The sequence below is a fragment of the Scyliorhinus canicula genome, chromosome 14 (assembly GCF_902713615.1).
Source record: "Scyliorhinus canicula chromosome 14, sScyCan1.1, whole genome shotgun sequence".
Lineage (NCBI taxonomy): Eukaryota > Metazoa > Chordata > Chondrichthyes > Carcharhiniformes > Scyliorhinidae > Scyliorhinus > Scyliorhinus canicula.
The window spans coordinates 97,052,688-97,065,111 of NC_052159.1; the positions used below are offsets into that span (position 1 = coordinate 97,052,688).

At 45.4% G+C, this 12,424-nt stretch overlaps 1 protein-coding gene across 1 annotated transcript in view; it reads left to right on the forward strand.

The window, feature by feature from the left end:
• Positions 1–12,424, forward strand: part of arhgap42a (Rho GTPase activating protein 42a) — a 505,650-nt gene that overhangs the window by 461,923 nt on the left and 31,303 nt on the right. Inside the window, exons 18-21 of the mRNA XM_038818093.1 lie at positions 3,429–3,588; positions 7,406–7,556; positions 11,456–11,848; positions 11,939–12,101. Coding sequence (XP_038674021.1) covers positions 3,429–3,588; positions 7,406–7,556; positions 11,456–11,848; positions 11,939–12,101 — 867 coding nt within the window. The remainder of the gene's footprint in view (positions 1–3,428; positions 3,589–7,405; positions 7,557–11,455; positions 11,849–11,938; positions 12,102–12,424) is intronic.

The following is a 12,424-nucleotide window of genomic DNA, read 5'->3' on the forward strand; positions in this document are numbered from 1 at the left end:
GGTTCCAGGATCAGGGTGGGAATAGGGAAATACAGTGACGTGTATGGATCAGTGGGGAGAGCAGGCATGTAAATGGTGACGGTAATTGAGTCCAAGTTTATGGGGGAGGATCAAGGGGGATGACGAGCAGGATAATTCTAATATTCAGACTGTCAACTGTAAAGGGGAAGATGGTAGAGGACGTGGAAGGGTTGAAGGTGGTGGGCCATTGATGAAAAGTAATATGCACCATTCTCACTGCCTCACATCACAACACAGTCCTTTGTTAGTATTGAGCACCTGCAGTGGGAAGAGGGTCAGTTCAAATCAGAGGAATTAACAGGTAGCTCAATTGGGCTGACTGAAAGCAAACCCCCTCAGTTAGTGAGTGAACTTGATGAGAATACTACACAGCTTGGTTTGGCAGGAGAGCCTTCATTTGCCATTCTAGGGAAAGAACACATCCCGCCTTTTCCCAATGTCACTGAAATGTGAAGGCATTCGTTGCTTGATCTGAGACATCACTGGTCACACCAGTGGTTTCCCCTTGTATGGAAATTTCGCCCAATGTTTGTCGAGAACGACCAGCAAAGTGATGCTTTTTAAAAAATTAATTTACGGGATGTGGGCATCACTGGTTAGGCCAGCATTATTGCCCAACCTTAGTTGACCTTCAGAAGGTCATAAGTTGCCTTCTTGAACCGCTGCAGTCCTTGAGGGGTAGGTACACCCACTGTGCTGTTGGCGAGGGAGTTCCAGATGTTGCCCCAGCCACCAGTGAATGAACAGCACTATATTTTCACATCAGAGCGGTGAGTGACTTGGAGTGGAAACTCCAGGTGGTGGTGTTCTCCCGTAGCTGCTGCTCTTGTCCTTCTAGATGGTAGTGGTCGTGGGTTGGAAAGTTGCTGCTTAAGGAACCTTGGAGAGTTCCCTGCAGTGCGTCTTGTAGATGGTACACAAGGCTGCCACTGTTTGTCAGTGATGGAGGGTTTGCATGTTTGTGGAAGGGTGAGCAATCAAGCGGGCTGCTTTTTTCCTGGATGGTGTCGAGCTTCGTTGAGTGTTGTTGGAGCTGCACTCATCCAGGCAAGTGATGAGTATTCCATACACTCTTGACTTGTGCCTTGTTGACCATGGACATGCTTTTGCGGGTAAGGAGGTGAGTTACTCGCCGGAGAATTGGCTAGCCTTTGACCTGCCCTGGTAGCCAAAGTATAAATATGGCTAGTCCAGTTCAGTTTCTGAGTGGTAATCCCCAGGATGTTGATTGTGGGGGATTCAGCAATGATAATGCCACTGAATGTCAAGGGGTGGGTGGTTAGATCCTCTCTTGTAGGGGTGGTCGTTGCCTGCACAAATGTAACTTACCACTTGTCATCCCAAGCTCCTGAGTATCAGACCAATGAATTCCTGTCCAGGTGCCTTTTAAATAAGATGCCTGGACCTTACGATCCCAGAGTCAGTTGTGAAGCCAATGACTTCCTGCCTGCCCCCACTGCGACTTTCATCATTTTCCCTGTGCATGCACAGCTGATGGGCTGATCCACGCGTAATCATTAATAAAACCCGACCTTGCCTTCTGGCAGGAAATTTGCTTTTTAGGTCCCACCACCTAACTTAGACTGCAGAACAGAGGATTCTGCCCCAAAGTGACCATTATACAAGTCGTGAGCCTTAATGGTGTGTGCCAGCAAGTTATTCGCTCAAATGGCAATCACAGTTACATCAATTACAAGTAATAACAAAGCTGTGAGAAGAAAAATAGATGACGTGATGGAGGTGAATTAGTCATGCCATTCAAAGACGACCTAGAATGTACAAAAAAACCTAATTACATTCATCCAGTATGATGTCCATGAATCTGAAAAACAGTTAACATGAAAGAAAAGTACATTGTAGTCCAAATCAAAAGTAAAATCATGAGAGGCGAGTCATAACCATAAAATGAAAGAAAACTTTTAGAAGTGTAAAACATAGAAAAATAAACAAAATTATTTAACCAACCACGTATTAAAAGGAGTCAATACTAATGAAATAAATTCAAAAACAAAAGCGTGCAAAGCAAGCATGCTGACTTTCTCCCTGATCACCCAATAGGTGAATTGTAGCTGAAGGAACTGTACGGTTAAGGGGAGAGTAGCCCCCAATTTTTCTTGCCTATGCCTATTATCAATGCACAAGTGTATGGCTGCCTGACACCAGGGGGCAAGAGGTTTCAGAAAAGAAGCTGCAATCTCCAGGAAGAAGCAAACATTGTGTGTTGCCCTCAAATTGTGGCAGAGCCTCCAATCCATGAGGTTCCTGGTTCAAGCTCCATTGCCAAGTTTCTTTATGTGTATCTCCATTTGGATGGCTAATGGACCAATGAGGAGCAAAGTAAGTTTGAAAAGGCTGAATAATGCTCCCTTCCATGCTTAGTAGGCTTGTGCCTACTATGGTGATGTAATTTTAGAACAATCCCCCCAAAATTCTGGGACAACATAATGGAGGCAGCCACCTGACACAATAACCTCCAGCCGAATTCTTTTTTTTGTATCTGGGTTCCTCACTGAATTGTCAACACCAAATTGAGCAGCAGTACCTGCAATAAACCAACAAAGACGGAGTGTGTGGCAGGCATGACTGGGAATGAAGGGTGGGGTTGCAATAGGAGATTTATCAGAAATCCATGTTGGCCTGATAGATAATTCTCAATGCACCAAAATCACATGCAAGTGCACCAAATTCAATGTTTAATTTAATTCATTGGTGCTTGGTTCTATGGAAAAATATATTAGGATGCAGAACAACTCAAATCTACATAATTGTTATGCATCAATTCAATTGTACAAATGAAACAGATTAACCAAATATGGAAGAAATTGAATAAATGAGGTGGGCAGGATGAAAAGTAGCAGGTAAATATAAAGTTGAGACTGGAAAAGGCAGTTGGAAGGTGAATAAACAATGGAAATGCAGCTAAATGGTAATCGCACACAGCATCTAATACAGGAAGTACTTTGTGCATAAGTCTTTGAGACCAAGTTTCATTGCAGCATGTGGTAGCAGTTGTAGGGGAGTTGGATCAGAGGGATAAATCATAAGTCTCAGGAAATGATAATCAACTTGTAGACTCAGTCCAGAAGTGGAAGGTGAGCAAATGGCATGATGACACTTCTTTACACAGTAACACAGATGATGATAAATATGTGGCGCAGTCTTCACAAAATTATTGAAGATCGATTATATTTATGGGGTAGATATTTGGCAGAGAAAGTGATTAAAGGTACTAGAGATAGATGGTCTGTCATCAGATAAACTGTAGGGATCTCGTTCAACCTCAACATTTCTGCAGTTCTTACAGATTTAGATTTTCTTTGTGCCTGTTTTTGAGTTAACATTAAATGTGAATTACTAACACCATCTTAATACAATAAACAAATATTTTCAATGTTATGTAATTGCAGAGTATCCACTCACAGTCAAAAAAACCTGATGACTGTTTCCAACTTGGGTGTTATTTTTGGACCAACACTAATGAGATCTCAAGAGGAAACTGTAGCAGCTATGATGAACATCAAATTTCAGAACATTGTGGTTGAGATTCTGATAGAGAATTATGAAAAGGTACTGTCTGAGCTATCTGCTTTTTCAAGTGGTGGTATTTCATATTTTAAGTTCTTCATTCTCATTGGTCATGTATAAAAGTAAAACAAAATTAGCAGGAGGCGGCGAGAGAGATTGAGAAAGTGAGAGATACAGGGGGAAGGTGGCCTTGGATCCGGCGGAGGTGAATGGAATGTTTCGAGATTTCTATAGCAAGCTGTATAAATCGGAACCCCCAGCCGGAGAAGAGGGGATGAGGCGATTTTTAGGAGGGCTGGAGTTCCCGAAGGTAGATGAGGAGCTGGTGGAGGGCCTGGGGGCCCAATTAGGCTTGGGGAGGTAATAGGCTGGAGGCGATGCAATCAGGTGAAGCCCAGGGTGCGGATGGATACCCGGTGTGGAATTATATAAGACGTTTTCGGGAGTGCTGAGGCTGCTGTTGGTATGGATATTTAATGAAGCAAAGGAGCTGGGAGTGCTTGTCCTGATGTTGTCGCAGGCATCGATCTCTCTCATTTGAAGTGGACAAAGACCCGGAAAACTGCAGGTCATATAGGCCAATCTCCTTATTGAATGTGGATGCCAAACTGCTGGCAAAGATCCTGGCCACACGGATCGAGGATTGTGTCCCAGGAGTAATAGGGGAAGACCAGATGGGGTTTGTTAAGGGGCAACACCTGGCGACCAATATTAGGAGGCTCTTGAACGTAATCATGATGCCTACAGAGGGGCACGAGGTTGAGGTGGTGGTGGCTGTGGACGCAGACATGGCCTTCGATCGGGTTGAGTAAGAGCACTTATGGGAGGTTCTGGAACAGTTTAGGTTTGGGTCGGGATTTGTGGACTGGGTCCGATTGCTTTATCAGGCACCGGTGTCAAACGTGTGCACAAATCGGGTGAGGTCAGAGTATTTTAGGCTGTACCGGGGGACGAGGCAGGGATGTCCACTCTCCCCACTGCTGTTTACCCTGGCCGTAGAGCCTTTGGCAATGGCGTTGCAAGCTTCGATGGTCTGGCAGGGGATAGTACAATGGGGGTGGAGCATAGGGTCCCGCTCTATGCGGACGATTATGGTGATACTAGAGGAATTCGGGCAGTTTTTGGGGTATAAATTGAATATGGGCAAAAGTGAGGTATTTGCGATCCAGGCAAAGGGGCAGGAGGAGAGGGATTGGGGAAGATGCTGGGAGGGAACTTTAGGTATTCAGGTGGCACGGGAATGGGGACAGTTCCACAACTTAAATCTGGGTAGGCTAGTAGAGCAGATGAAGGGGGTCTTCCGGTGGTGGGACGCACTCCCTCTGTCTCTGGTGGGAAGGGTACAGATTGTGAAAATGACAGTCATCCCGAGGTTGCTGTCTGTTTTTCAGTGTCTCCCAATTTTTATCACCGATGTGTTTTTTTAGGATGATGAATGCAATAATTCCGGGATTTATTTGTGCCGGTGAAACCTCGAGGGTGAGGAAGGTGCTGCTGGAGCGGGAGCGTGGGGAGGGGGGGCTGGCTCTTCCGAACTTTATTAATTATTATTGATGGTGAGGAAGTGGGTAGTGGAGGAGAGATTGGTGTGGGGAGCAAGTGGAGGCAGCATCCTGTAAGGGCACGAGTTTGAGGGCGTTGTTAATGGCACCTCTGCCGTTCTCGCCGGCTTGATACTCCACAAGCCCGGTATTAGTGGCAGCCCTGAGGGTGTGGGGACAGTGGCGGCATCACATGGATTTGGAGTGGGCATCGATATGCGATAATCATCGGTTCGCTCCAGGAGGGCTGGACAGGGGCTTTCGGAGGTGGCAGTGGGCAGGGATCGAGAGATTTGGAGATCTCTTTCTTGATGAGGGCTTTCTGAGTTTGGAGGAGGTGGAGGAGGAGTTTGAGTTGCCAGGTGGGAACGGGTTCTGGTATCTGTAAGTGAGGGATTTTGTATGGAGGCAGGTCTCGAGCGTCCCACTCCTCCCTCAAAGGGGTTACAGGATAAAGTGATGTCGAGAAAAGGAGTTGGAGAGGGGAGGGTCTAGGAGATTTATTATGAGCTGATGGAGTGGGAGGGAGCTCCAACAGGAGAGGTGAAGAGAAAGTGGGAAAAAGAATTGGGGTGGGGGGGGGGGGAGTTGGAGGCAGGGTTATGGGAGGAAGCCCTGTGTAGGGTTAACGCATCATCGTCGTGTGCCAGGCTCAGCCTGATCCAATTCAAGGTGGTCCAAAGGGCTCATATGGCTGTGGCCCGGATGAGCAGGTTGTTTGAGGAGGTGGAGGACAGGTGCAGGGGATGTGGGGAATGTCCTGTGAATCATGTCCACATGTTCTGGGGTGCTTTTGGCAGGGATTTGCGGACGTCATGTCAGAGGTCCTGCAAGTGAGGGTGGCTCCGAGTCCAGCGATGGCGATCTATGGAGTGTCAGAAGACCCGAGAGCCCAGTGGGTAGATAGGCCGATGTTTTGGCCTTTGCTTCCCGGGATGGAGGGACTCGGAGTCCCCAAAGTTGGGAGTTTGGGTTAGCGACATGGCGGGGTTTCTCAAAACTCTAACTCAAGCCTTCAATATTAATAATATCCAATGCAATTAAAACAAAAATGTCTTTGTTCTACATATTGTATTGTAATTCAATACTGAAATGGAGAGCACTAGCAGTGGGGCTGAAGATTGTTTAATTATTGGCTGGTTACACCATTATACTTATAGGCTTCTTGTTTAGTTTTTGAATATATTTCATACAAGATTGTAGTTTCTGTTTAATTAATATAACTACTCTAATATGCAACAATTACTTTTTTTATTTTCTAAACTTGAGACACTGAGACTATTTATTTGGAGTAGAGCAACGAAGGTTAAGAGATTTAATACCAGCTTTGGGATTTGATTGGCTTATTATGGAAACATTATGGGGGTGATTCTTTGGCCACGTTGTGCCGGCGTGCATCCCGCTGTGTCGGAAGAATGGCGGTAGAGCCCCTAAACGGAGTTTGCGCCAGGTGCTATCAGATGCTCCCGACTCACTGCAACATACATAATCTGGTTCATGCACTTGTTGAGTGTGAACCAGTTTAGCATATTTAAAATATAATTTAAATATGCTGGATCAGTTTCAAGCCGGATTTTCCTGGCTCCCGGTATCTTCTCTTCCCCCTCCCCCGCCCCCCAATGGCACAGGGAGGTCAACAGGAATCACTACTGGTCTCCACCATCGAACACCAGATGTGATGACCAGGCCAGCGGTCTCAAAGGACAGTGGAGCTTCTGAGCAGTCAGCGACATGGTAAAACTCTAGCAATGTCGACCAGGGTTAGCACTGCCAAGGTGCCAGATTGGCACTGCCAAGTGGGCAGGGCCTGAAAAAGAGCTGAGCCTGAAAGGGGGACATGAAAGAGGGAGGAGGCCTTTGGCGACCCCATGCAGGGGTGTCGCTCACCTGGGGGAGGGAGGTGGTCGTACTGGTGTTTGGGGGAAGGGGGACCTGAGGCTGGCGAGAAAGGAATGGGGGCAGAATGGAGACCCATTGGGAGGGCCCTAATGCCAGCGATCCTTGGGAGTGAGGGGTTTGATACAGGCGAGGGTGGGTGGGGGCATTGAAGCCCTGATGCCTGCGATGTTGGGGTGGGGGAGCCTGAACTGTCACTTTTTAAAAGCGTGCCGATCTCTGTGATGCGTGTGTTTGTGTGTGTGTATGTGTGTCCATGTGTGTATATCCTAATTGATGTATTTGAAGGTTAGCTTGTTTGTTTAAAATAGTTAATTGAATAATTTGTTGCTGGGCAGCTTATTTTCTATTTCAGTACATTTATAAATGTTATAGTATTTTATAATGTTCTACCAATGCATGTTTGTTTTCCTCATTCATAGATATTCCATACTCTACCTGACCCAAATGTTCCTCTTCCTCAACCTGAGCAGAGATCTGGATCTAGGCGAAGCAAGGCAACTTGCCTGTCAACAGGTCCAAGAAGGCCAAGAGGCATCTACAGCCCAACTTTGTGTCTGGCGGATGCAGACAGTAAGCACAACATAAAGAGCTATACTCATTTTTATGACAATGCCGACCTCATTTGAAAAATGCAAACCATAAACTCAAATCTTTTCTGAATATCTACATTTGAGGGATGTATTGGAAGTGATTCCTTTTGATATAGTAAAAAATAGATACCAAAGAATTTATCAGATTTCTTTATCCTTGAGTGCAGAAGAGGTTTCCAGGAATGGTTCCAGGAATGGGAGACTTCAATTATGAGGATAGCTTAGTGAAGTTGGGACTGTTCCCCTTGGAGAGAAGAAGGCCAAGAGGAAATTGGAGAGATAGGAATCTGGATAGAGTAGATATCAGGAGAAACTGTTCTGGCCCGTAAAAGGATCGAGAAAGAGAGGCCATGAGAAGCAAATGTAATGTGAAAAAAAAACTATTCACAAAGTGAGTGATTTATTCTGGAATGCACTGCTGCAAGTGTGGTGGAGGCAGATTTAATCAAGGCATTCAAGAGGGTATTGGATGATTATTTGAGAAAGTCAAATTTGAACTGAGGGGAAGGATGGAGGGGTTCTACAATTCATGGGCGTTATTCATTCTGCACTTTCAAGAATTGTATTACATTGAACATTAGGGGGCTGGGGGAAGGGGGACTGTATGTGTTAATGGTGACTATAGGTGCTTGCTGATTCTTTTTTGTCATTTTTTTATGTTAACATGGGGGCTAATGTTTGGGGGTTTGGTGGGAGGATGGACCCGTATTGATATGGGGATTGACATTGCATTCGTTACTGATTATTGTTTATTGTTGGGTGCAAATTTGGGAGAAAATGTGAAAAACGAGGAGAATAAAAAATCTTTTTTTTTAAAGTTGTATTTTTAGAACAACAGTAACAAGCATTCCAACTCTTGCTAAAAGTAATGGCCACAATGCATGATGGGATTTAAGCTAGCTAACTTGCCTATATTTTCAAGACATTTGGGTTAGGGTTTATCCAGAAATAGTGTAGTCAGCAATAACACAGTCAGCTCAGTAAGCAGTTCTTGTGGCCCCAACAACCTGTCTCAGACAATCCATGGTATAAAGAGGAACCAACTTCAACATCCTGCCCCTAGATGAATAATAAGATGGGCAGGAACTGGCCGAGATAAGTAACATGGGAATGGCAGCAAAACAAATTCATAACGGATAAAGTATCCTGGTAAACAACAGCTGGCAGGATGGGGTTAAATCATGAGTTGATCATAAGTCATCATGTTGCTTAAAGTAAACTTGATTGGTCAATATAAAATTGACAGCTCCAAGAATTGGTCAAGTCCAGTTGGGGTGGGCTGTTGATTTTTTTGAAGATTATATAATTGGAGCGTCTACACCATTGTAAAGTTGAGTGGTTTTGGCAGTTATGCAAATCACTGTCCCTCGTACATGGTCCAAGCTTGGAAAAATAAAGCCGTCTTAACCAGGGTTGATGTGTCTGCAGGTCTTTGTTTTCAGCTGAGCTGTAACTAAGAGGAAGGAACCCCACGTAAAAGCCAGCTCAATACTCGGTCCTTGAAAGCACTCCTACACTATGCCACAATCTTTTTGATGACCATGGTGAACCCAGCCTGTTAAGGGTTTCCTATTCAGGGGCAGAAGCGCCCTTAGCGGCCCAAGCCGCTGGATTGGATGGGGCCATAGGCCGAACGGACTGTGAGCGCTGCACACACTTGGAGTGTCCTGAGAGGAGGCCTCCGGGATATCCAGCTGGCACTCATCCTCCTTATGGGTGCCTGAGGAGATGGTGTTCTTGGCGGGAAGTCAAGGTGCCTCGTCTCCACGTCATCTATATATTGATGGTGCCCACCAGGGTATGTGACCATGGAGTAGAAGGCTGAGTGCAAATCCAGCAAGGCATACTGGACCAAGGTCTTCATGGTGGGGTTTCAAACTTTCCCATGATGACCAAGGCACTCGTATTTCAGAGCCACATCATCAGACAGGATGTGTACAGTGTCCTCCATTGTTCATCCTAGTTTGAGTAACTATCGATTCTCTGCCTAATGTTCCGCCACCTGTCGTTGCATCTCCAGCATTGAGTTGACGGCCACTTCAAGAATTTCATCACCTGACTCGTACTGAGCAGGTGACTGGTCTCCAGCTGCCCTCTTGACTGCGGGAGACCTGGGCTGTCCCTGTCTCCAACTGTTGGGGACACCTGCCAATGAGCCCGAGTCTAATATCCAGCTGTGCCACCGAGGTGTTTGTCTCTGTGCTGGTGGAGGGTGTGGCTCAGCACAGTAATGGTTCTTCCAGAGCTTCCTCTTCAGACATGGTCTGGCTGGGGGCTTGGATAGCTGTTTAGCTGCCTTGGAGGCATCAAAATGCTGGTGCCTAGAAAATTGAGAATAGTAGTTTTAGTGATGAGTTAAATAAGACTGCATGCGACTCACTGTGATTGTCAGTATTTAGTAAAGTGATGGAGTTATGATTCGACTAGGTTTCTGGGAGAGGCCGATCTCCCCTTTCCCACAATGGCGATCCCTATCCTCATCAGCCAACTCAGTTAGGGCAGTGATGTTAGCCATCCCTGCCCCCTGGTCTGCCAGATTTTGTGCCATCTTTGTGCCAGCTTGGCCTGTATAGAGCAGAGGTTGGCTAAGATGTATGTCCCATTGTGTTTGAAGTCCTCCCCAGAAGGTTCAGAGGATGGGTGTGAACAACTGGAGAGATGGGATGGTGGTGATGTGAAAGTCTTCGCCTTCTGGTTGTGTCCCCCTCTCATGGTTGTGTGAGATCTGTGAAGAGAGTGGCCATTTGAGTGCAGGACGCCATGATGAGAGTTTCATGTTGCAGGGAGTTGAAGGATGATTTATACTAATGGAGCAGATGAGATCATTCATCCTCTTTCTGCACTGGATGGTGCTTCAGGTATGGCTGTCAGCCATGCTGGTCTTATGCACAGCCTCCCAGGCAGAAGATGTGAGGTTGGCGTGCCTCCTGAGGCCATCCGTGGGATACAGGATATGCCTGTGCACCCGCAGTCTTCTAATCAAGGCCTTGAGTACCTGGTGGGTAAAGTGGGGTATTTCTTTCTTCTTGAGGCTTTCAGCTTTCTTCTTGTCACTGGAAGACATCTCTGCGTGTGTCCTGAAGATAGGTGGGCTGGAGAGGGTGGGATGTATGTGTTGGACATGCATTTAAATATTGCGCCCAGACCTTCGAACAGCGGGCAGACGAATCAGCTCGTGACATGACAGATTATTTGGCATAATATTCGCCTGTGCATAATTAATTAGCTTCTAAGCGTTGAATTGGGCATGGGTTCCCACCATTCTGGCCAGCAGCATGAACACCATGCAAACCACCTGCCAACATACTTAAGTCTCTTAAATGGAAGATTCTGCTTTCCATGTTGTGTTGATGCCAATTAAAATATTACAAGGGGATGCAAGTGTTAACTTTGTCAAAAATGGGGCAGCATGTGATGCAGTGGTTAGCACTGGGACTGCGGCGCTGAGATCCCGGGTTCGAATTCCAGCCCTGGCTCACTGTCCGTGTGTTTTCACACTCTCCCCATGTCTGCGTGGGTTTCACCCCCACAACCCAAACATGTGCAGGTTAGATGGATTGACCGTGCTAAATTGCCCTTAATTGGGAAAAAAAAAATTGGGTCTCTAAAATTATTTTTAAAAACTTTGTCAAAAATGTTCAGGTAATGTTAAAAATATCTCCTCCTAACTGTTTTATGAAATCATTTTAAGTTGAATAGGAAGCATTTTCACTTCTTAACAATATGCCATACTTGAGAATATTTAGAAAAGATTCTTATGCCTCATCATGCTGGTCGTATATATGCAATAAAAAATCACATAAGTCAGTACTATTATCTTTTTCCATTATCTGCGGTGGAATTTGTACATACTCTTATACTTGTTGTTCCTTTTTTCAGGTGATGCTTTCAGCAGCAGCCCAGACAGTACACCAATGGGAAGCATAGAGTCTCTGTCCTCTCATTCATCAGAACTAAACAGCTCCTCGAAAACCAGCTCCTCTCAACGTCATTTGCCAAGGGAAATAGGAGATAGTGGAATACAATGGGTATCAGCACCTGTGTCATTGCCTGGACAAAAGGGCACAATCGTCTGGACCACGAGCCCAGAATCAAGCTCCAGTGAAGATACTGTTAAAACAGATGGTCAGGCAGATTCACAGAGTCTGTTGTCTGTTACTAATGTGGAAAACCCATCTCTGCCATTAAACCTGTGCAGTGAGGGATCCTATAAATATACTGGACTTAAAAGATCAATAACAACTTCCCTAACCTCTCTCCCTACAACAGATGGTAGGTTCACAGGTCATTTTTTTAATGGTTAAAGTTGCAAATTGGAAAAGTTAAAAATAAATTCAAGAGTTTTTGCTAAATTCTTTCCAGGTACTAATACTAGAACCTTTAGCAGTTCTGTTCAAAATCTTTCTTCAATGGATTTAAAAGATACACCCAAAACTGCATCCAATCCAGCACTTCCTCCAAAGACAGCGATTAGACGAAGGTTAGACACATCAACGAGCAATGGCTATCAGAAACCTGGATCAGTGTAAGTACTATTTTTCTGAAAGATCGTCTTCGGTAGCAGCTAACGTATAATACAATTAATCACTGCAGATGCACACTCTGGCTGTGAGGTTGCGTTCCATCGTGCTGCACATTGCACACACTCATGCAATAATGTCAAGATCCTCCTGTTTAAACCCTGTTTGTTCCCTGTTTTTTCAGCTATTATGATTTTGATCCATGGATGATTAATGGGCCTGTAACTTTAATGCAGCCTTTGCCTTTGATTCAATCAGGACTGGGCTGACGGCCAATAAACTGGCTCAGAATGCTGGACTTTGCCAGTAACCAGTGGTGATTGGTTCT